This window comes from Podarcis bocagei (assembly GCF_964188305.1).
Source record: "Podarcis bocagei genome assembly, chromosome: 8".
Classification (NCBI taxonomy): Eukaryota; Metazoa; Chordata; class Lepidosauria; order Squamata; family Lacertidae; genus Podarcis; species Podarcis bocagei.
Window position 1 is genome coordinate 12,350,109 of NC_138133.1, and position 25,977 is coordinate 12,376,085.

Consider the following 25,977-nt stretch of genomic DNA (forward strand, 5'->3'; position numbering starts at 1 on the left):
TCCTTCTAGCATTCAGTGACTGGATAAGTACTGATAGGTGCCTGTAAAGCTGTGCAGACTCTACAGCATTAAGAACAAGTGACAGCATAAGAAATATCTACCCTGAGGGAAGAAAGAAAGATGCAGCAAATAGCTGTTAATTGCAAAAAGGCTATTTTAAGGCTGGTGCAGCCTTGTTCTGCCAAATCTGTCAGTCTCTGAAGGACATGATGGGCGAGAGCAGAAAAGTAGGAGGGACCCAAAGGCCACAGAGGAAAACCACCTCTTCCCACAACGACCTGTTTCGCCATTATTTATGTCTACCTGAATCCTCCTAGCATACTGTTTTAAAATTAAGCAAGTAGGAGACACGCTACAGTTTATGTTCTAGTTGACCTCATAATGATCTCCCATATTATTTCCCTATAAACCCAAAAGAACATAAAACAGATATATTTTAAGGGCTCCCCAGGAACATCTCCCTGAGTGAGTGCTTGTGGGCCCTGCTTTTGCCACTTACCATCTGGCTTGGGGCGGGGCCTGGGGCCTCATAAGGACTGCGTGCTGCTTGCGGCCTGCTGCCCAGGAAGACTCCCTGAGTGAGTGCTTGTGGGCCCTGCTTTGGCCACTTACCATCTGGCTTGGGGCGGGGCCTGGGGCCTCACAAGGACTGCGTGCTGCTTGCGGCCTGCTGCCCAGGAAGACTCCCTGAGTGAGTGCTTGTGGGCCCTGCTTTTGCCACTTACCATCTGGCTTGGGGCGGGGCCTGGGGCCTCACAAGGACTGCGTGCTGCTTGCGGCCTGCTGCCCAGGAAGACTCCCTGAGTGAGTGCTTGTGGGCCCTGCTTTTGCCACTTACCATCTGGCTTGGGGCGGGGCCTGGGGCCTCACAAGGACTGCGTGCTGCTTGCTGCCTGCTGCCCAGGAAGACTCCCCTGAGTGAGTGCTTGTGGGCCCTGCTTTTGCCACTTACCATCTGGCTTGGGGCGGGGCCTGGGGCCTCATAAGGACTGCGTGCTGCTTGCGGCCTGCTGCCCAGGAAGACTCCCTGAGTGAGTGCTTGTGGGCCCTGCTTTGGCCACTTACCATCTGGCTTGGGGCGGGGCCTGGGGCCTCACAAGGACTGCGTGCTGCTTGCTGCCTGCTGCCCAGGAAGACTCCCTGAGTGAGTGCTTGTGGGCCCTGCTTTTGCCACTTACCATCTGGCTTGGGGCGGGGCCTGGGGCCTCATAAGGACTGCGTGCTGCTTGCGGCCTGCTGCCCAGGAAGACTCCCTGAGTGAGTGTCTGAGGGCCCTGCTCCTGCCACTTACCATCTGGCCTGGGGCGGGGCCTGGGGCCTCACAAGGACTGCGTGCTGCTTGCGGCCTGCTGCCCAGGAAGACTCCCTGAGTGAGTGCTTGTGGGCCCTGCTTTTGCCACTTACCATCTGGCTTGGGGCGGGGCCTGGGGCCTCACAAGGACTGCGTGCTGCTTGCGGCCTGCTGCCCAGGAAGACTCCCTGAGTGAGTGCTTGTGGGCCCTGCTTTTGCCACTTACCATCTGGCTTGGGGCGGGGCCTGGGGCCTCACAAGGACTGCGTGCTGCTTGCGGCCTGCTGCCCAGGAAGACTCCCTGAGTGAGTGCTTGTGGGCCCTGCTTTTGCCACTTACCATCTGGCTTGGGGCGGGGCCTGGGGCCTCATAAGGACTGCGTGCTGCTTGCGGCCTGCTGCCCAGGAAGACTCCCTGAGTGAGTGCTTGTGGGCCCTGCTTTGGCCACTTACCATCTGGCTTGGGGCGGGGCCTGGGGCCTCACAAGGACTGCGTGCTGCTTGCGGCCTGCTGCCCAGGAAGACTCCCTGAGTGAGTGCTTGTGGGCCCTGCTTTTGCCACTTACCATCTGGCTTGGGGCGGGGCCTGGGGCCTCACAAGGACTGCGTGCTGCTTGCGGCCTGCTGCCCAGGAAGACTCCCTGAGTGAGTGCTTGTGGGCCCTGCTTTTGCCACTTACCATCTGGCTTGGGGCGGGGCCTGGGGCCTCATAAGGACTGCGTGCTGCTTGCGGCCTGCTGCCCAGGAAGACTCCCTGAGTGAGTGCTTGTGGGCCCTGCTTTGGCCACTTACCATCTGGCTTGGGGCGGGGCCTGGGGCCTCACAAGGACTGCGTGCTGCTTGCGGCCTGCTGCCCAGGAAGACTCCCTGAGTGAGTGCTTGTGGGCCCTGCTTTTGCCACTTACCATCTGGCTTGGGGCGGGGCCTGGGGCCTCACAAGGACTGCGTGCTGCTTGCGGCCTGCTGCCCAGGAAGACTCCCTGAGTGAGTGCTTGTGGGCCCTGCTTTTGCCACTTACCATCTGGCTTGGGGCGGGGCCTGGGGCCTCACAAGGACTGCGTGCTGCTTGCGGCCTGCTGCCCAGGAAGACTCCCTGAGTGAGTGCTTGTGGGCCCTGCTTTGGCCACTTACCATCTGGCTTGGGGCGGGGCCTGGGGCCTCATAAGGACTGCGTGCTGCTTGCGGCCTGCTGCCCAGGAAGACTCCCTGAGTGAGTGCTTGTGGGCCCTGCTTTTGCCACTTACCATCTGGCCTGGGGCGGGGCCTGAAGCCTCACAAGGACTGTGTGCTGCTTGCTGCCTGCTGCCCAGGAGGAGTCCCCTGAGTGAGTGCCTGAGGGCCCTGCTCCTCCCTGCCACTTACCACCTGGCCCGGGGCGGGGCCTGACAGGCCTCACTAGGACAGTTGTTACTGCCGGAGAGGCACAGAGTGTTTTTAAAATGTTTTTTAAAAATTTTCTTTGGATTTTTTGTATGTGGGGGGTGGGGGTGGGATGGATGTTTGGTTGGGCTTGGGGAATTATTATTTTTTTTATTTTGATGTTTTTGTAATTTTTACATTTTTTTGTTTGTATTGTTTTATTTGTTTGTTTAAGTTGTTATTTTGTTTTTAGGGGGAGGGTTCAGGGCTGCCGGGGAGTGGGCCCCAGCCCACAAAATGGCTGGGGCATGTTCCACAGGGGGGGATGCACTGGGACAACCGATCTCAGTGATCACGGGTAGGAGGAGGAGTTACGCTAAGACCAGACCATGTCATTACAGAGGAGGCAGGTTTAGTCGTTGTCTGAGGACTATCCCTGCCTCCGGGTCTGGTCCTGTCCGGATGGATACTAGAATCAGCAAGGGATACCCACGTGACCTGAAGGTGCTGCTGTGCAATGCCAGGTCAATGATTCGTAAGACCACTGCCATCCATGACTTGATCATGGATGGAGGATTTGACCTGGCATGTGTAACAGAGACTTGGTTGGATGAAGCAGATGGGCCTGTCCTTGCCGCTGCTTGTCCACCAGGTTTCTCTTACGCACAGCAACCCAGGTCACGTGGGCGGGGAGGGGGGGTTGCAGTGATTTTTAGGAAGTCATTAGTTTGCACCAGGCGTCCTATTGGGAAGACCCAGTTTTCTGAGTGCATGTTCTGGAAGTTGGGCAATAGGGGCAGTACAGGATTCCTTTTGGTGTACCGACCTCCCCGCTGCACCAAGGATTCCCTGCCCGAGCTGCTCCAGGTCGTGGCGGATGTTCTCCTGGAGACACCTAGCCTGGTCGTCCTAGGGGATTTTAACATCCATGCCGACACGACCTTACAAGGGGCCGCTCGGGACTTCGTGGAAAGCATGGCCTCCATGGGGCTGTCCCTGAATAAGTCTGGCCCAACCCATAGCCGTGGACATGCCTTGGACCTGGTGTTTACCTCTATGGATGTTGGTGATCTGACACTAAGTAAAAGCGAAATGAAAGAAGTGCCATGGTCAGATCACTTCCTGGTGCAACTGGACTTCTCTGCGACCCATCCCCTCTGCAGGGAGGTGGGACCAATTCGGATGGTCCGCCCCCGCCACTTAATGGATCCAAATGGTTTCCAGAGAGTGGTAGGGGATGCTTTATCCCATGTTGATGGCCTTTCAGCCGATTCCCTGGTGGCCCGCTGGAATGTGGAGTTAACCAGGGCTATTGACTGTTTGGCTCCGAAGCGCCCTCTCCGATTGCATGGAGCCCGGACAGCCCCGTGGTTTTCCACGGATCTGAGGGCAATGAAACAATCGTTGAGACTGCTAGAGCGCCGGTGGCGGATAACTCATTCCGAATCTGACCGGACACAGGTTAGAGCTCAACGTCGAGCCTACCAAGTGGCGATAGCGACGGCGAAGAAGAATTTCTTCACCGCCTCTATTGCATCTGCAGAAAACAGCAGCAGGAGACTTTTTCAGGTGGTTCACAATTTAGCGGAACCACCTGCAACATCAGGGCCCAGTACGGGCCACATGTTCTCCTGCAATGATTTTGCAAAGTTTTTTGCAGATAAAATCGCCCAGATTCGGGAAGAAGTAGACTCCACCGTGGGAGCAGGGCCGGGGCGGGAGAGTGCTAGAGTTCTGTCTAGTCAAGTTGAGTGGGATCAATTTCAATCTGTTACCTCCGAGGATGTGGACAGGCTGCTTGGACGAGTGAAACCAACCACCTGTCTCCTGGATCCTTGCCCATCCTGGCTTATAAAAGCTAGCCGGGAAGGACTGGGCGATGGGCTTCGTGGGGTGGTGAATGCTTCCCTCCGTGAGGGAGCCTTCCCAGACCCGCTGAAAGAGGCGGTTATTAAACCGCTTCTTAAAAAACCATCTTTAGATGCGGCCACGATGGCCAACTATCGCCCAGTCTCAAATCTTCCATTCCTGGGCAAGGTGATTGAGCGAGTGGTTGCTGAACAACTCCAGGCACGCCTGGAAGAAGCGGACCATTTGGATCCCTTCCAGTCGGGATTCAGGCCTCATCATGGGACTGAAACTGCCTTGGTCGCACTGGTTGATGATCTCCGGCGGGCTAGGGACAAAGGTGAGAGCTGTTTCCTAGTTCTGCTGGATCTCTCAGCGGCGTTTGATACCATCGACCATAGCATCCTTCTGGACCGTCTTGAGGGGCTGGGAGCTGGGGGCACTGTTATACAGTGGTTCCGCTCCTTCCTCCTGGGCCGTGTTCAGAAAGTGGTGGTGGGGGATGAGTGTTCAGACCCTTGGGCCCTCACTTGTGGGGTGCCTCAGGGTTCTGTCCTCTCCCCCATGCTTTTTAACATCTATATGAAGCCGCTGGGAGAGATCATCAGGAGGTTTGGGCTGGGTGTTCATCAGTATGCGGATGACACCCAGCTCTACCTCTCTTTTAAATCAGAACCAGTGAAGGCGGTGAAGGTCCTGTGTGAGTGTCTGGAGGCGGTTGGAGGATGGATGGCGGCTAACAGATTGAGGTTGAATCCTGACAAGACAGAAGTACTGTTTTTGGGGGACAGGAGGCGGGCAGGTGTGGAGGATTCCCTGGTCCTGAATGGGGTAACTGTGCCCCTGAAGGACCAGGTGCGCAGCCTGGGAGTCATTTTGGACTCACGGCTGTCCATGGAGGCACAGGTCAAATCTGTGTCCAGGGCAGCTGTTTACCAGCTCCATCTGGTACGTAGGCTGAGACCCTATCTGCCTGCGGACTGTCTCGCCAGAGTGGTGCATGCTCTGGTTATCTCCCGCTTGGACTACTGCAATGCGCTCTACGTGGGGCTACCTTTGAAGGCGACGCGGAAACTACAACTAATCCAGAATGCGGCAGCTAGACTGGTGACTGGGAGCGGCCGCCGAGACCATATAACACCGGTCTTGAAAGACCTGCATTGGCTCCCAGTACGTTTCCGAGCACAATTCAAAGTGTTGGTGCTGACCTTTAAAGCCCTAAACGGCCTCGGTCCAGTATACCTGAAGGAGCGTCTCCACCCCCATCAGTCTGCCCGGACGCTGAGGTCCAGCGCCGAGGGCCTTCTGGCGGTTCCCTCACTGCGAGAAGCAAAGCTACAGGGAACCAGGCAGAGGGCCTTCTCGGTAGTGGCGCCCGCCCTGTGGAACACCCTTCCAGCAGATGTCAAAGCGATAAACAACTATCTGACATTCAGGAGACATCTTAAGGCAGCCCTGTTCAGGGAAGTTTTTAACGTGTGACATTTTACTGTATTTTTGGTTTTTATGGAAGCCGCCCAGAGTGGCTGGGGAGGCCCAGCCAGATGGGCGGGGTATAAATAATAAATTATTATTATTATTATTATTATTATTATTATTATTATTATTATTATTATTATTATCTTAAAAAGCAAAGCCTTTCGCTCCATATTTTAATCTCACGTCACTTTCATGGCAATAAAGGTGTTAATTGCTGCTTATCATAATGAATTCCATTTTTCCTATGAAAAATAATGAAGTGGTGGATAATATACACAGCATTTTTTTTTAGATAGCAGCAATACAAATGTAAGCATTAATGGTCCGCAGAGAATATAGGATATTTATCTCCTTTCCCCTTAGAGACGTAACAAAACAGAACACAGCAAGGACTGAATATTATACATGAAGCGTTGGTCACACAAATACTTCACAACATAAAAACTATAAAGTCATCACGTAAGGGTTTCACGTCAACAAATGAACCAGCCTTTAAAATAAGAGAAGAGACAAGAACTATCTGAATTAAGGCCAAACCTCTCTTAACTGTTAATGTAGGTAAAACTTTGCCAAAGCACAAAATAGAACCAGGATCTTTCAAAGTGGTGTTACAAATATGTGTTAGCCGCAAGCTTTTTTCAAAAGGTCATGTGTATCTGCGCAGGTGTGCAAATTAAGCTTCATAAACTTTAGCACACTGTATTATTACTTACAAGAAGTTGTTCTTTATGGAAAGAGTTTTATGCACAACATAAAAAAGTTCCAAGGAAAGGAAGATCTATGCAAAAATTAAGAGAAATATGCAAAATATCAAGGAACACTGTAAAATAAAACAAGGAAAATAGTACAGAGGCCATATAACAATGGCCTAAGACAATGTTGGACGGAAATAGGAATGTGCATTGTAACTTGACAGTTCTCTTTATCCATGGCTGCTAAACAGTGGTGCCTCGCAAGACGAAATTAATCCGTTCCGCGAGTCTCTTCGTCTTGCGGTTTTTTCGTCTTGCGAAGCACGGCTATTAGCGGCTTAGCGGCTTTAAGAAAAAGGAAACAAACTCGCAAGAACTCGCAAGACGTTTCGTCTTGTGAAGCAAGCCCATGGGGAAATTCGTCTTGCGGAACGACTCAAAAAACGGAAAACTCTTTCGTCTTGCGCGTTTTTCTTCTTGCGAGGCATTCGTCTTGCGAGGTACCACTGTATTATTCTCTCTCTAGTGTCCAAAATATTTTTATTTTTCACTTTTAATTCGTATACCACCTTTCTATATTACTATGCACAAGGCAGTTTACAATTTTCTAACAATACAGGCAAGCTGTTAATTGTCAAGAAGATTTCTCCTGCATGCAAAAATGCATTTTAAACAATACTGAGCCCATAACTGTGTTCAGGCATTCACATGGACATGAGGACAGGGCAGGGGCACACATGAAAACTCCACCTCAAACTCGGAGGTTTCTAAGTGTGCTCAATTGAATGTGCTTAAAAAAATCACCTTCAGACCTTTGCACTAACCATGCAAAATTCAGAAGAGAAACATAGGGTGCTGGGGACTGGCTTACATGTGACCCTTACTCCACCTACAGTTTCATTCTACCCACGTTCAACTGAATCCCGAAACACGGCTAATAATTATCCGTCTGAACTGTTAAACACCGATCCATTCACAAACTGAACATGAAAGACATCAAGAGCAAACAGAGGTGAAATTTTATCATAAGGTATGAAACCCAACTTTTTCAGATTCCAAGTAGAAACACAAGCTACTAGTCTACTGAATTTGCCATCAAAGTTTAAAACTTTGAATGCATCGGGGGGGGGGGTTAATAGTGAATGAAGCTTTTTGTGTGTGTTTTTACCCCTGCATGTTGAGCTTTTGAAGATTTGTTCTGCATAAAAACCATGAAAGTCACACCACCTGCCAATGGAAGTAAATCAGTCACATTCTTTTTGAATAAGGGTCTTTTGCACATACTTCGGTAATCCCAGCTCAAACATTTATACACTGAATTAAATGTCCCTATGATAATAGAAACATTCTCACTCTCTTTACTCCAGCTGAACTGGTAGCTTTTTTTTTTTTACAAAACTATTCATCTTTATAGACACCCAAACAGTAATTTTCTTTGTTAATGGGTAATCATTAAAATAATCCAAAAATAGTAATACAATCTCCTTTAATTATTAGATCAAATGCATGCAATGTGTTTGTAAAAAAGTATTTTCACAGAAGATTTCACGGAGGAGCACCAAAACACTTTCCCGATTTTTGTTGTTAAAGAGGCAACTCTGTTGCAAAAGTGCTAACCAAACAGCAGTCAAAGCAAGAACCTCAAGCGACCGGTTGGTTTATCTGATTAAATAAAACAACACAACACAACACACTTGTAAAATATGAAACCGGTTGCCGCTGCAAACCTCTTTATGAGTTCATACAGCTGTAGATAGAAGTAAGGTTTTACCCACCTGGGATCTTTCTGAATGCTATCAATTGAAGGTGACCTAGCCAAGGTTCCCTCAGGTGGGATGGCTGGTCCAGATTTGCTGTATGGCGATTCAACAGAAGGACAATACTGCAGCTGTCGGTAGGGGTCTGCGTAATTGGCGGCTGGGCCGGCTGCATAGCTGGCCCTCTGGAAGGTCGCTGTTGCGTTCTGTGAGCCGTGTTGACTGCCTGTGCGCTGTAAGGGTACGGAGTCGACACCAGGGGAAGATGGGGCTACGACAGGAAAGTAGGGACAAAGTAAAAAATTGAGGACCTGTTCACAGAAATGGTTAACCAGGTCTAGGCAGAGGAAAAAAATACACACATATAAACAGGGGTTTGAAAAGAACGAGAAAAAAAGAACATTGTCATTCCTGAAATCATCATGAAACACAGTTCAAATGAAAAGCTTTAAATGAAGCATCACATCTCTTAGCCAGAAGAGTAAACTGCTTCATAGCATGTTCAAGAATACTAGCCATAGGTAAATACGTACACAAACAAAACCCCTAGACATCACAGTGCGACTTTATCAGTTGCCAAACTTGGAACACTTAAAAAAAAGGCAAAACTGCTACCTAGGAACTGTAGTCCCTTGCAGATCATCTGCCACGTTCTTCTTCATGCTAAGATTACACAGGAATAATGAAGACAATGCATATAAATTGCATTAACAGTGTTTTTCCATATCAAACCTTCAAATGTCCCAAGACTGTATTCAGATTATCTGCCTGCATTAGAAGTGGAACATAACCCATTGGTTATTAATTAATAGCCACAATGTAATCAAGGAGCTGCTTATTTTTCAAATTAGTGAAATAACACTCAGTCTTTTATTACACTCATTTTCCAAGTGAAGATGTTTGAGGCAAGATCGAAATTTATTCAAAATACGGGCCAAATCCTAGGAGTTTCTTTTCTGTCTATAGTGGCCCGATTTTTGTCACTACAGTACGATCGTGTCTTATGCGCCATTAACTAGTGCAATTTCAACCTTGCATGGTTGAAAGCTGGCAAGCTGAAACTGCAGATTAAATGAATGCAGGGAGGAGAGCATAGAAGCTATTTTTGCACTTGGTGCAAGCTCTCCTCCTTGCTTACTGGGCAAGTCCCTCTCAGAGTGCAGAATCCGGGCTGCTCTCCCAAGATCTTGTGGGAACTTGGATGGTCCCACAAGATCTCATAAGAGCACTTCAAAGCCTGCACACTGAAAGGGACCCACTTGGTGTTTTTGCATATATGTGCCATGCCTGGACTGTAAACTCCATGCAAAATGCAATTGTACTTTATAGAGTAACAATATTTGTGATTAAAAAAGGTCATCGTTGACAGAAAAAAGCCCAATTATATTGGTTCTTGGTGGGTTTGATATGGTGGTCTTAAAATAACAAGCTAGCATACATTCTGTACTGTTTAAATCTTCTTAAACTTTTTTAAAAACTGCAGTTAACCAAGACTGAGATTCTGTGCATTCTGACTTTTAAAAAAATCCCATTCAATGCATGAGGCTTATTTCAAAGGAAATATTCACAGGATTGTAGTTCTTGCCTCTCACCCTGCCATTGACCTACCACTGCACAACAAGCTCTCCGGGACGCCAAACCACAAGTACAACAAAGGGGAGGGGAGGGAAAGAATGAAGTCTGATCAAATACAGTGGTGCCTCGCAAGACGAAATTAATCCGTTCCGCGAGTCTCTTCGTCTTGCGGTTTTTTCGTCTTGCCTATTAGCGGCTTAGCAACTATTAACGGCTTAGTGGCTTTAAGAAAAAAGAAACAAACTCGCAAGCCCATAGGGAAATTCGTCTTGCGGAACGACTCAAAAAACGGAAAACTCTCTCGTCTTGCGCGTTTTTCGTCTTGCGAGGCATTCATCTTGCGAGGGACCACTGTATCTTAGAGGTTTCCCAGTAGTTTCCTCCCTTCTATTCATATTAACCTTACAAACAGACTGAACCTTTGGCGAAGGACCCAGGATTAGGAACCCAAGTCCCTGATAAATGCAAACTGTAATGAAATGAGGCCATTGGTTTGGAAGGATGAAGGAAGGCTGATTACACCTTTCCCTGCCAAACACCTTTCCATTAAACTCACCTCCTTCAGCAACCTTTCTTCCAACAGAGAAGTGTTGCTGGCAGTAGAGAGGAAAAACAGTTGGGGAGCAAGCGTACAAGGGAGATGCAGCAAGCAAGGAAAGTTAAGGTTTTTTTTTACTTCTACCCTCCTCACCAATTATTTTTAAATATTCAGCAGTGATTCAGGTCCACTGAACTAGTTTTGCCCTCAATGAATAGTCATCCCAAATTAGGAAATAAAGGTAACATCGATGGGTTTTTTTCTTCTTTCCAAGTTACAGAGAAAATCATATGACTTTATGACCTTCAAACTGGCACAACTTCCATTTTATTTGGACAAATATTTCATAATTACAAGGTAAGTAAAATGGGTAAGCAAAAGTATACGTATTGTCTTGTTACTGTCAGCATCAACAGAACATTGGGGATGACATTTCTCATTGTTCAACTTTATAACTGTGTTTGCCATTTCTCTTGAAAATATGCATTTAGGAGATGCATATCAATCCAATCAAATGACAACTGCTATTTCATTAAAGAGCTGGAATGGACTGAGAGAGGTTTATACCAAGCACTAAAATAATTTACAAGTACACTTCATGTCAATGTTTCCTGAATATTCCATGTGACTTTTAGAAATACCATATACCAATTAGGATTCAAGCACATTTTAAACATCTTCACCTTGAAATTAAGAACAGCATTTCAATCTATTCTAGTTTGGATTTGATATTCCTTTTCTTCATGCAATTTTCATTTGGGTGTATATGGAACAGCAAGCTGAACTACAGAATGTAGTTGTTAATTATGACAATGGTTATGATGGTGCAGTACCGAAAATTTGTTGGTTAGTAGACATTCAAAAAGAATGCAATGATGTAAAGTAATATTAGCCCACACTAACAGCAGCCTTTTGTACCTCTCCTCCCCTTTCAACAGTTCTACGTTTTGGCTCGTATTTCAATTATTTTCACATTTACTGTAAGCTGTAAGAACTTTATGTTTCAGGCAATATACAAATGTCATTAAGAAATAAAAAAAATAATGTAAATAACTGGCGATCCATGACTATCATTAGAGCAGCAAAGTTGGACCACCCACAGAGATTTCTGCACTAGGGTAGTCTACAGGTACGCTAAAAATTATGTGTTTGCAAACACACACACACACACACACACACACACACACACACACACAATGGTTTGACAAGTCCTTCGCCAACTGTGAATCACAGCTGAACATCAGCTGGGGAGAAGAGAAAAGTGGGGGGGGGGAATGGAGAAAGGGACAGCACTGGTCAAAACCCTAGTATTGGGGAGAGGCGACTTGGGTTGTGGGGTGTCTGCTATGAAGCTAAAAGAGCCTGGGGGAGAGGGCTTGGATAGGAGGGAAAGACTGATTACCCCTTCTTTGTGGAGGGGACAGTTGTGGCCCGGTCCATCTCCCTGGACAGAGGATAAGGCAGACCCCGCCTCCTTCGTGGCTGGCCATGTAGAATGACAGGATACCCCACCTAAACTCTGAATGCAAATTAGCCAATGAGGGCCTCTCTGAGAGGCAGGGTTTCAGCAGCAGACCAGAAGGAGCAAGACTTCATTCTGGTCTGCCTTTGGGATAGCTAAACTGGCTGTGCAGGGCGCCAGCAATGCGGTCAGTGGGAGATCAGCTCTGCCTGCCCACCCTATACATGGGCTTTGCTCTTGAGCTCAGGGGGCACTGTATCTTGAAAACCCTGCTGTGGGGATAATCGGTCGCCAAGAAGGAATTTGCCTGCAAACAAACTGAGCTCGTTAAAACTCCCTAGGACTCTTTCATCTGCAGAGGGAACCTAGCTCGTAAAAGCTTAAAATTTAAAATTAAGAGTCTCATGCTCCAAAGACTGAGCTATTGTGCCATTATGAATGGCCTCTGTGCCTACTTTGCCTACATTTAAGCATTAATTAAATTTGAAGACTATCCTTTGCCATTTTGATGCAATTGTTCATTTGATAAAATTTCTAGCCCACCCTTCATAGTTACTGATCCTGGGGTAGCTTACAATAACCTAAACCTCAAAACAGCAACACTCATCAAATTCTTTTTTCAGAACAAATAGGAACAGATTTTAAGGATACCATAATTAAAACAGCAATTATTCAACAATCGCTAAAACTATATTTGACACCACAGAGAGGCCAGCTTCTTCCTATATGTGGCTGACTAAATCAACATTCAACAGATGTTTCAGAGAACAATTATGTTTTACGTTAGCACTGAAAATGAACGAGTGCCAGATATACCTCAGAGGTACAGTATTTCCTTCTACACCCATGTGTATGTACACCTGTCAGCTTCAAACTTCTTGCAAAGTTAATTCTAATCCACAGAAGCTTATGTTACAAAAAAATCTGTTAAGTCTTTAAGGCGCTAAAAGATTCTTCATTGTTTCTTTGACTCACATTAGCAAACTACATTCAACAGCCTATGGGACAAAATTTGAACCATTATGCAAACTGTCAAGTAGCTTTTATAGGAGAAACAATAATATTATGGCACCTGGATTCATTGGAAAATATAATAAATGTAGAAATTAGACAACAGGTTTAAAGCACTAAGTACATCTATCATGGAGCGGGGAGATATCCATTAATGCATTAATACACAACAAAACTGGGATCTGGTGTGCCATACACAATCTAATGAGAGTAGCAAACTTTATTTCTTAACATTTTAAAATTTGGCAAAGGGATATGAAATCCACTGTGTAGCAGCAGCCATAAGTATAAAGTGGGTGGAAACATTGTTCTGGCAGGAGTTGTGTGCTCCTCTCCTTATAGCAACCAGACATTTAGCTAGACTACAGCTGTGTTCACACTCAGGTTTACTCACTGCTTTTCCAGTGCTGGGCTTTTAATCTGTGTGTTGACACTGCATTATCCAAAATGTGCATGCATTCTGTAATTTGTTATAAGATGCTATTGTTTGATGCACTGTTTCACATAGCTGTGGAGTCCTTAAGCCATTCTTAATGTGGAACTAGGCAAGGGGTGAACACCTTTGCTTAGGGTAAAGACACCCACACTCTAAATGCCCCCTGGTTTGTACACATAGAGAAAGGAATGAGGGCACATGGGAAAAGAATCAGTTTCACTGCTCTCTAAAGGCAGCAATGTGAACCCACCCTTAAAGAAAGGAAGCTGAATTTACTTTTATGATTATCTTTGTAGGCCAGCTAAGTGGATAAAAGATGCATGCCGTCTTTTTAAGACACACTAGGATGCTCACAAAATCAAGTTTTAATTAAATGCGCTAATAAAACAAAAGCTGCAGAACAGACTATAACACCTACACAAGTTGTGGAAATTATGGTAAACGGTGGCATCGAAATTTCAAAAACCTCAATAAGAACAAATTATGCCAGTAATTAATTTGTACAATGAGTTTCTTCTGCATCATTCTAGCACATCTCATTCGAAAGAACCCTTAACAAAAACATATGTCCATCATAAACGATGCACCAACACCTAAATCACCCCTCCTCCCATCTCCGCTGCCTCCGGTTTATTTAATTTGCATTGGAATATTCCATTTTATGTCTTTAAAAGAAACCTGACTTGAAATAACCAATGGCCAACTAAGGGCACAATACAATTCAAGCCGTTTTACTATTTCCCGTTCCTTCCCCCACCCTGTCTCTTCCTTTTGACAGATCATTTTGTCCTTGTCTTGAAAGAGCTACTCCCATGTTCCTCAACATCTCAGCTGTGGATTTTTCCAGTTTCTAAAACCTACAAAACATGCTGCCTGTCATTTTATTCCTTCTAAGATTTCAATTACAATGCATTACCTTATATTTGCTTTTATTTGCTTTAAAGCTATTCTTTTGTCATCTTATCCCACCAAAGAAGAGGAGCAAGGAAGATGGAGGATGAACCTAACTTGGCTTTTATCTTTCATAGAAACAGGAGACGCGTCTGATAATCTGAGGCCTCGTTTTCATGGGATTACTGGGATATTACCTATTTATCTGATTGGTATATTCATCAAGTATTTCAAAATTTAATCAAACATCTTCTTTCAATTTCACAAAAAATGGTGTTTAAAAGGTATCTGACTGAAACTAGGGCAGCAATCTACATTCAATTAATCCGTTAATAGAGCTAGGCTGCAATTCTAAACATGCTTTTCTGGGAGTAGGTTCCACTGAACCCTTCCAAGTAGATACAAGAAGTCAAGCTGGCTCAAGAAGCAGATTCCCAGCTCAGCTGGATACCATTGGTTACCCAACCCTGGCTCTGCTAAAGATACAGGGGTACAAGTCTATCATCCTTGCTCAGCCAGCTGAGCCAAGACTGGTGAACTTACACTGGTGTAAACTCTGAGAAATGGGTGTTATGGGAGCATGCTGTGGGAGGGGATTGGACCGGGCATTGTTCATATGTCCTGGCAAACAGGCAGAATTAAAGTCAACTAAAAGAGTGGTGAAAGTCATCTGGCAACTTCTGTTTCAGTGTATCTGAAGAAGTGTGCATGCACACGAAAGCTCATACCAAGAACTAACTTAGTTGGTCTTTAAGGTGCTACTGGAAGGAATTTTTCTATTTTAAAGGCTTGCTTTCCCCCTACCAGGCTTAAGCTGACTCAGTCAACAGTAGTAGCCCCACTGCTGAATGGAGTTTGGCTTAACTTAAACTGGCACAAATTATGCCAACTTTCCCCATTCTTAGAGCTGCTCCCTGAGATTGCAATCCAAATGCCACTTCCCTGAGAGTAAGCCAATTGAATCCAGTGGGATTTACTTCTGAGTAGCCACTGTTAAAGACTGCAGTCTTACAAAACCTATGTGTGGGAGTAACAGTGTTAGAAAAGGCGCCCCTTGCTTCTCTCCTCAATAAAATGGAACACCTCTTCTAAGACATGGCATGATCCAACGTGTGTAGCACTGAAGTGACCTCTCCAAGGATTAATAATCTACAATTAATAATCTAATATTCCCTTAATCAGGTGATGGCCCCAGCTAAAACATATACATCTTGGGCTCAATAATTTACTCCCGACGTACCAATTCAGAATGCGTTATTTATAGCCCACTCTTCAAAGTATAATCTTTGACAAGTATTAAAACATACTTTGCAAAGGAGACCAACAACATTCCGTGTCCAGAAAGAGAAAGCATCTAGCTAATTATCAGAAGAGCAGGACTGATTATTGTCTGAACAACAACAACAACAAAAAAGCATATGCCCCTGGTCAGCAACTGGTTTTGTCAGAGGACCGAGGATCAGAGGGACAACTGTCCAGTTTACACACATGCACTCAACACACCATACCTCCATAACCAGACGTCTGTCATATTGACGCAGGTGATACTAATCCACACGCCTCTGCTTCTGGGGAGAAAAAATGGAACCACCTGCATGCAGATTTGGCAGCACTGAACATCAGTGTCCACCAATCTATTAAAGCCAGGTCTAAAGTTCAAAGTGATTGAAAGGCAGAGTAACACATGAAAACAAGGAGACTAGGCATATAAAGACCCTCTTCTGTGGATGTTCTAAGCTGAGAGATATAGGACAACACAAGAGGCCACAATACTAAGAACTGGTGTCTGAGTTTGCTCTCCCTCCTCTTCCCTCTCCACCCCCTTTCCTTTTGTAGTATGTCTTTTAGACTAAGACTGTGGGCAAACACTGTTTTGTTTGAATGGGTCTTGGGACTGTTCTTGGGACTCTCTTTTGGCTGAAGTGCAGGGTAAAAATGCTTGCTTTAACTAATTAAATAAATGCTATTGTGTAGTGCTTTTTAGCTCCAGACACTTAATTTTACAACCTAGCTCAAGCATAGTGATATATTGGTTGCTGCAAGAACCTGTATGAATGTGCACCTGAGAATGCTCATTTTTAAAAAAGAGGCCGACATGGAACAACTCATCCAGAGAACATGCTGACACTGAGCACTGATAATAATGATAAAAAAGTTGTTAGCCCAAACTTGCTCATGGCTAAGGATGAGCAAATATACTAATGTTGCCTTTTCTCAGGTTGATCATTATACATCTGTGATCAGGAGTGATATTCCTTGAGCGAAAAACAATGCTATACTTTCTCAGCTTCATAGCTTCTTGCGGTACTTTCACTGATGGAGCTTTTTATTTGATGTTCTGCCGTGTTTCCAGGAAGCAGCCTCAAGTATTTCCCTTTCTCTGATCACGCTCTGGACCTTGAGGGCACTAATTTAGCTTTAACATAGAAAAGACGTTTGAAAGTGGCATTTTTCTGCATCTCCATCTCTGACTTTTCTTAGTTTGGTTCAGACTTTTGCTTATGGATTGATACTACTAAAATGAGTCTTGATAGATAAATGTTCCAAAATTTGATACCCTGGTGGTGTGGTTGCAGTTGTTTCTTAGCTTGCCGATTCAAAGACGCTGCTTTTTGAGAATTCATACAGTTGAGAACTAACTTTATGTGTGCTTAAACAACAACAACAAATTATGTAATTCAGAATTAAGTATCCACAAGGAATTTCAAGAATTTCATAGCAAGCAGCAAACAAAAATAAATACTTGAAAACAAAGACCAGCATTTTAGAAACACAATCCTTGTCAGGTCAAGTCATAGGGAGAGATGCATAAACAGGTCCAATGACTGACGTTTTCTGTCCCTAAGTGATGCTTTCCTTTTAAGTGTCTAAACTGAATTCGTTTGAAAATATCTTCTTTTTGATTTCTTCAAAATTTGTTTCAGAAATGTCCTCGTCCAGAATTTTCCAGCCAGGCACTGCCTCTTCAACAAAAATCCTGTGTGGCTTATATCATCCACATTTTGTTTTTTAAAGAAGGAACGCTGCTGCTGCTAACAATTTTTCTTAGTTTCTTCCGGTTCTAAAAGTCTGTAGAAACTGGATAGTCTGTCAACACAAAGCTCATTGGAACATGTAGAAATAGAAATCCTGAATACTTAAGTGTGTTCAAACACCATAATAAGGCAACTGATAAAATGGGTAAATCAGCTTTACTATGGATAGATTACACCCATATTCTCTGGGACTTGAGAAAAACTTACAGTATTCTAGAGGCTCCTGTGTTCCTGAGCACAGAAGGAAATCTCAGTTTATGTATGAAATTAATACTATAAAACTGGCAGAATACTGGAAGCCGTATTTATTTGAAAGTATTTATGCCACCTGTTTTAGAGGATATCCCCCACAAGGTGGTGTACAATGAGATGAGATACACTTCGGTACATTCTAAAGCATTAAAACCAATGTAGGGAAGCCTAGAGTCTCAGAAAACAATGACAAAACACTGTTAAGGAATGGCAGAATGGAACAGAGTGGCTTTTAAGACATGCTTAAAGGCCTGCACTGTAGGGGCCATGTATAGGGAGTTCACAACTCCAGAACCATGACCGAAAAGAGGATCTCTCTCTCTTATGCTTGCCTCCTCTCTTACTGGTGGAAAGGAGAGGAGGGCCCGCCAATGCATATCTTAACAACTAGGCATGGTCATATGGGTGAAAATGGTCCTTCAGATAACCTAGCTTTTCTTTGTTCAAAAAGACCACACCAAATTTGTTGGCTAAGGGACTTTTTAAAACAAAACAAAAAGTCTGGAGTCTACCACCACTGTTTCAGCTGTTTCCCTGATGACTGCACCTTTCACTGGTTAAAGGAACTCTCAACTTCCCAGCTGCATTCAACAAAACCATCAACTAGGCCAACAACAAAGTAGAAGTATACATACGTACAGCTCTAAGTAGGGCAGAAAAGGCAGGAAAATATACTTTAAATGCCTTCTGTCCAGCAAAGTCAATATATGAAACCCGGGAATAGAGTCAGCACCTTCAAGGAGACAAAAACCTGGCTTCCCTTAGGGTACACTATTTCTCTGTGCAGACCAGGTGACTGCTATAAGAGGCATTGACAGAAAGAAGAGAACCGCAAGCTGCTCTCTTTCAAAGAATCTATTTGAAACAAGATTGTGAGTGTAAAGTTTTGCCGTACTCAACCACAAAATTAAGCAATTTCATTCATAATAATGCAACATTATTATTTGCTGCTTAGTGAAGGCAATCTAAGCTCAAAGGCACCATTAGAGAGGTACTGATAAAGAAAAAGAAAACCAGTGGCAACTCCTAAATTCTTAATTGCAATACAACACCTTGCTTTTAATAGTGGGTTTAAAAAAATGACTGCAGTAGGGTGTTGTGGCTGGTTCCCTCAATCCTGGGGTAATCTTGGTCACTGAATTCAGACAAGATAACCAACCTGGGCAACCAGGGACTTACAAAAGAGGAGGAGGGAAGTCAGCAAAGAGCCAGGAAAACCAAATGCCCTGGGAGGCTCAGGAACCATGGAGAACAAGAAGAGACAGACAACTCCAGAAACAAATGATTAAACAGCCTCCTCAGCAGCCTTTTCCTGCTTCCTTTGATTAGGGCTTTTGCAAAGGAAGGACCAATAAGAACAGGCTGTGCATAACTGATGTCAGCAGAGCACAATCAAGGGCTAATTTTTGACACAGCATCATTCACAGCACAAACTACATACAGGACACAGCTATCTTGACTAGAAGTGTGTACCACTATAGAAGAGATCCTTCACTTCTCTCTCTCTCTCTCTCTCTCTCTCTCTCTCTCTCTCTCTCTCTCTCTCTCTAACTTTTCCCGCTGCCTTTAGTGGACATAAGTGATCTGTGTTTGTGGATATGCTCAAAGCATTTGCTCGGGCAGTTTAACAAAAACAAGTATATGTTGCGTTCGTTGGCTCATTGGCAGGAGTGAAGTCAGGACTGCTGCTTAATTTGGTATTAACAGTGTCTACAGCGCAGAATTGAAAATGTGGATGGCAAATTTCCCATAAAGGGATTTGATTCGATAGCAGAGGAACATCTTGCATCTGTACCACAGGCTATAACCTCCCCTACTTCCAAAAATTACAGTAATAAATTGAAAAACGAATGCAACATTGGCCAGTTTTAGGCAAACAGTTCCCTCCTTTATTGTATCCTTTTTAAAAAAATGTTTCTGCATAAAGGACACCACCCAAAGCAGATCTACAGATTATAAATCGACTTTAGGCCTGCAAACACAAGGCCATCCTTACTCCTCTCATTAACTACTTACTCATTTTGCAATCTAATTATTGTTGTAGCATATTTGCTTGTCATGGCCATAAGCACAACTCCTTTCCAAGTCTTGTTCTTTCCTGATACTCTGTTGGCAGTCATTACTATCAGCACCTGAGTGCTTCTTTACTGACCCTCTTGTTTATATCAAATTAAGCAGCTAGTTCCTTCATATTTGGTTGACTCTGACATATCTGGGTGCACAGAGAATGCAAAATTAAATTACCCCCAAAAGAAAGCAGGCAATCTCCACAATTCAAAATATGACTATAAAAAGACATAAAGCAAAATCAAACCAGTCTTCTGGCAATGCAAATGGTCTTTTTTTGATTTGAGGAAATTCTAACTCCTTCTCTGTACAAGATCAACAATGCAAATAAAACATCCCATAAATATGAATAACGCTGCAGTAATGTCTACTCTTTGTTCTCGATGTGTCTGTCTGAAGGGTATTTTGGTTCTGAACATGCTGGGTGCGGGTTCCTTCATAAATTAATTGCCAGTACTGACTTGGTTGCTGTTCACAGGTTTCCAAATATAGAGCTATTTCACACAGCTGAAACAACCTCCCCACAACTAAAAATTGTACACCAACACATTTGATGTATGGTCATGAGCTCTTACCATTACAGATGAATCAATGGAGCTGATTGGTTGAAATGCAGCCACAGACACTGCTACTTTAACATGGAGTGACATATAGTATTAATGAATGAATGAGCATGTACATACACATACGAAGTGAGAATGGAACGTATGTTCTATGTCTAATTAATTCCCCCTTCGCCATCCCACCTGTATTAAGCTACCCAGTTGTAAATGGCCTATTCATCATAGGAGAAAGTCCCCCTGTCCCTTTTTTTAGTAATACACATCCTGAGCGAACAAGGAAGTACAGCAGCCAGGGATGAATTCTGAGCGCCGTCATATGATATTTTAGCTCAAAAAATGAAGAAGTAAGTGCGCAAGAAAGAAACTATGAGAAAGGGTGGGGTGGGGAATAAAGACGTTATTTATTTATTTAGTAGCATGCACAAATTTCTGACCGCAGATTCAGTCACTGTGTTTCTAACAGAACAGCAAAAACGCAGAAACTTATGAATTAAAGGCAGCATACCTACCCAGACAGGAAGGGGAGGGAGGGTAGAAAGAGACTGTAGGTTGTTTTCACCTACCTGTGCTAGTGCGATATGTGCCTGTAAGTGCTGGCTGAAGAGGGTCTCCTTGACTCTGGCTGAGACTCCTCATAGGGGGCTTCTGATATACTCTGTCTTCATAAATAGGATCTATGTGGTGCTCTGGAGACTGTAGTGCCCTTAGCTCGGAGCCCAGGTGGCTATGCTGGCTGGTGTAAGAAGCCCGGGATCCAGCTGCAAGATAAATTGATATGGGAACATTAGGGGGAACACCAAAACCACTTGCGAGGAAACAGCACGCCAAAAGGGACATCGAAAAACAGAAACGCAATCAATTTATATCCCGATTACCTTGCAAGCAAAAGAAAGCAGCTAACAAATTGGGGGGGGGGGGAGAGACCTTAAACAAATCAAAACTATTAAAAAACTACAAAGAAAGAATTAACATGACAAGGCAGCAGTGGCTCAAGTTAGTCACACTCTCTGTCTTCATCCAGCCATCTGTTGCTGCTGCACAATCTGATTTTCTCAAACGTGAGGGAGATTCTTCAGCGATGCCAGAAAACACACACACACTTTTCCAAATATATTTGCTTTATCTCGGAGAAGCCTGTCAGCAGATGGGGGAGTAAACATTCAAACGAGTACCATAATTTGTGCCCACATCTTCAGTATTAGACTGAAACCAAGTTACGAATATCAATTATTCTTCAGAATGAACACCAGAGTTGACCTAGTACATCCTCCCTTTAAACAGGGCAGCATTTTGTGGTTTGTCAGCTGTTTTGTCATGTGCTATATAGATGCCAGATTGCGAGATTTCGTAAAACCGAAATCCCCCAGGGCACGTACATTAAAGCTATCATTAGGAGATAATGCGCATACTCATGAAAAAAATTGGGCTGTATCCAGAATAGAAGAGATTGCAGTATAATAAATGCTCCTGCTAGAGAACAGAAGAGGGAGAAGGTGGTTTTCTCAAATTTCCCCTTCCCCACACAGCCACCAATGCGGATACCCTATTTACATGTTTTAACTTAAAAAAACAAACAAGCATGTTTAGTGCAATTTTTGTACCTTATGCATCTCTTCTGGTAACCAAACATAAGAGTTATTTTCTGTTGACTGACAGGAAAACTAGGAGCCTCTGTAGTTATGTTGCTACTCCACATTTTAATCAGCTGAAGATACATTGTTTTCCACATGTTACATTATGTCAAAAAGGGAGCTACCACAATATCCATACTATAGCCAGGCATAAATAAAAGACTAAAGACAAGGATTAAAGCTGTGAGGTGCTTGTATTAACCATATCAGTTAAGGTGATCTCATCACTTAACCTCTACCACACAGAACTACTTTCAGAGCTACAATTTCTTGATATCGTTTTGCAAGCAGATGATGGAATAACGTTCGCAATATGTTGACACCCTGGGGAGCTAAAACATGAGGAAAAATCCGTACTAGCCCAAGCAAGCAAAAATGTATTTGTAAACATTATGTAGCAGATGGCTAAATTAAGCTTTAAGATGCAACAGGCCATATGGCAAAAACTGGTACACACCTTAAAAGCTGTCACCTCTTAGACTCAAACCAACCCAAGATCTGTGCTTGTTAAATGTTAATCATATGGTCCTGTGGTATCTTGTTAAAAATACTGCATTTCAAATGCAGAAGAGATGTATATTCTGAACACACACTTGCAAATTCTGAGAATATATTCCTGATTTTGAAAAGGAACCACTGAAACACCGCTTGTACGGTGAATATTCCACTGGCTTAACGATTTCATCACTTGATGCTGCAAGCCCAGCTCCTGCTACAGGACAGTCCTGTTGCAGTCTGGGGGTTGCGGCGCTAATCTCACTCTATAGGCCGAGGGAACCGGCTTTTGTCCGCAGACAGCTTCTGTGTCATGTGGCCAGCATGACTAAGCCACTTCTGGCTAACCAGAGCAGTGCACGGAAACACCGTTTACCTTCCCGCCGGACTGGTACCTATTTATCTACTTGCACTTGACGTGCTTTCAAACTGCTAGGTGGGCAGGAGCAGGGACCGAGCAACGGGAGCTCACCCCATCGCGGGGATTCGAACCGCCGACCTTCTGATTGGCAAGTCCTAGGCTCTGTGGTTTAGACCACAGCACCACCCGCATCCTCTGCACTCTGCAGTTGCATTCCTTAGGAATGCACTAATACTTCCCCATTCTTAAAAAAATCAAACCCTCCCTTAATATAAACATAATTCCTGTATGCACGAGATGGAGGCAATTACCAGTGTTGAAGCAGAAAATAAATGAGGTGCCTCAGGAGTCTCCTGCAATCTTAGCACTGGAATCTTATTCCTTACTGTCTGGTTTTTGCAGAGGCAGGGTACTACAGGCTTGCACACTGAATGGGGTTCAGCTTGTTTTGCAGCTCATTTCCCAGTATCCTGTAAACTAATGCATTATCTCCTTAATCCTGGTGGTGTTAAGCCCTTGCAAGGCTTCAGATAAAACCCACAAATAGGACTACAATGCAGTGGAGTAAGAAATTACACACATACACTGTGTAACTTGCGCTCTCTAAACAAAACGAAAGCAAACAAAGGGAGGGAAAGGATGGTGCTAACCAGAGAGTTTGCCAAAGCCTGCCCAGCATTTCACTACCTTCGGAAGAGACGGGTGACTCATTCTCATAAAGCTCACAAGCTGCTTGGCAGCAAGAGTGCCAGGCAGCTTTCTAGAGTCCAAAGGACCATGTCCTTCGTCCATGCCAGGATCAAGCATTCCAATCAGGAAAAGCTGGATTCAAGGCAGTAGAGATGTCAAGCAGTGTAAAGGGATTGGTTAATCCAAGGTTTCCTGGACTTGGGTCTCCAGCTGCTTTTGAGCTACAATTCCCATCACCCCTGACCACTGGTCCTGCTAGCTAGGGATAATGGGAGCTGGTAGTCCAACAGAAGTTGGAGACCCAAGTTTGGGAAACCCTGGATTAGCCCTTGTGAACACTTGAGTCATGAACACATCACCCCCCCCCCTTTGAAAAAAAGCAAAAAAAAAAGACCAGGAGAAAGGGTCTACCCTGTTTGGTGTATCTTTAAATACAGCTTGAAATGTCGGAACCAGCAAACAGCATCATCTGCAGCTAAAACAACCAGTGGGAAAACAGGTGAACCTAATGCGGAGCCATGAATCACAGCTTGGTGGGCTTACTAGCCAAGCTTGCATCTTGCCTGTGCAACCACTTCCCGGGCTTTGAAATCACACATTCTGATCAAAGGGGCTAACAATGGATCACCAAAGAAATATGATATGCAGTGAAAATGATTATTAGTGATTATAAAGGGAGGATGGAAGTTGGAGAATTCAGAGAAATCTATACTTTTGGATTGTATTTTTCGTTTTTGTAAATGGAAAACTACCGTATTTTTCGCTCTATAACACGCACCAGACCATAACACACACATAGTTTTTAGAGGAGGAAAACAAGAAAAAAATATTCTACATGAAATAGTGGATATATGATTTTTGTGGTTCATGCTGTGGCCACAGACATGTGATCTGACAGTGAGTTTGGAGTAGCCCAATGCAAAAATCCTGAGGATCCATGTGGATCCATGCTTTGTAACCACGGAGGAGGGAAGGAAGGGGAAGCATGGATCCTCTGCTAACGACTGCAGCAGATCCCCCCCGCCACCTGCAGGCATTCGCTCCATAACACGCACAGACATTTCCCCTTACTTTCTAGGAGGAAAAAAGTGAGTGTTATGGTGCAAAAAATACGGTAAATTGCAAAACCAATAAAAATTATGAAGAAAAGGCAATGGATCACCAAAGTGTCTTTTGTCCTGACCCAATTAGTGAGGACATCCATTTAGGATTCTCCCTCTCTTTCCTCGGTGGGCTCCTTTGCACAGCTCTGCTGGGGAGCGGGAACCCTCCCCATCCTCAGCAAAGCCATCCCCGGTACCCCCCCCCTACTTGTGCGGGAGCTAGTGCCTGGCTGGCAGAGTCTTTAACTGCTTGGCTGAGGGCAGTAGCAATTGCACCCTCCTCAGCTGAGCAGTAACAAAATGCAGATGAGGCTTGTTTCTCCCTCTGCACAGTATCTGACGGCAGAGTGGGGTGGCGGTTTCACTCAGAGGTATATCGCTGGTGAAACCACCTGCTCCTGAGTCCCTCTGCTAGCAGTCCCTGTTGGAGGGAGCCAAGGAATCTTTACTTCCTCCAGCGAGCGTTGCTGGCAGAGAGACTTAGGAGAGGCGGTGGTCTCACCAGCGATATACAGCTGAATGAAGCCGACATTGCAATCTGCTCCTCATACTGGCTCTGGGAGATATATCGTCAAGGCCTACCCAGTTATCTACCATACCTGCTGCCAGCACAATGAGGAGTAAGCAAGTTTGAAAGGATAACTTCATATACACGAGATAGCAAATGGTATACCGTATTTTTCGCTCTATTGGATGCAGTTTTTCCCCTCCAAAAATTGAGGGGAAATGTGTGTGCGTCCTATGGAGCAAATGCAGGCTTGTGCCCCCTCTGGCAGGGAGAGGCTGCACAGGGCTATGGCTTCTTTAGCTCCATGCAGCCTCTCCCGGCGGGGAGAGGCTGCACGGGGCTAAAGAGGAAGCCAAAACAGCAAGCAGGATCCATCCTGCTCGCTGCCTTGGCTTGTGCCATAGCAGCGAGCAACCCCTCCGGCAGGGAGAGGTTGTGTGCAGCCTGTACGCTGCTCTTTGGGGCTGGGGGGGGGAGATTTTTCCCCTTGATTTCCCCCCCTAAAAACTGGGTGCGCCCTATGGTGCGAAAAGTACAGTATATGATCCCTTTCGCAGCTTCAGTCTCAGTGCGGCAGATGCATCCACAAGGGGAGCCAGAGATCTGTACCAATTGGCCATACAATAATTTTCCCTTGACTGGGTTGCAAATGATCAGCACACCATTGCAACTGCTGCAAGATTACTGGATCTCTAACTACCTTTCACATTGGCTGAAGCCAGAAGGATACTACTTATTTCAGACAGGAGGAGAAAACCTTTCAGCTCAAGGGCCACATTCCTTCACAGTTTTTTTTAAAAAATAACATTTTATTAATTTTCCAAAAATAACAAAAAAAAACCAACGCATAAAGAAAAAAAACCATAAACAAATTTTTAAATCATAATTTTTTGCTTGACTTCCCTCCACTCCCCTCTTGTTTCCATTGCTTTAT

The 25,977-nt window shown here is 44.7% G+C and overlaps 1 protein-coding gene across 1 annotated transcript in view; it reads right to left on the reverse strand.

Moving 5' to 3' along the window:
• Positions 1-25,977, reverse strand: part of CTNND2 (catenin delta 2) — a 552,484-nt gene that overhangs the window by 213,205 nt on the left and 313,302 nt on the right. Inside the window, exons 9-10 of the mRNA XM_081206065.1 lie at positions 20,819-21,013; positions 8,444-8,696 (exon numbers count right to left, since the gene is read on the reverse strand). Coding sequence (XP_081062191.1) covers positions 8,444-8,696; positions 20,819-21,013 — 448 coding nt within the window. The remainder of the gene's footprint in view (positions 1-8,443; positions 8,697-20,818; positions 21,014-25,977) is intronic.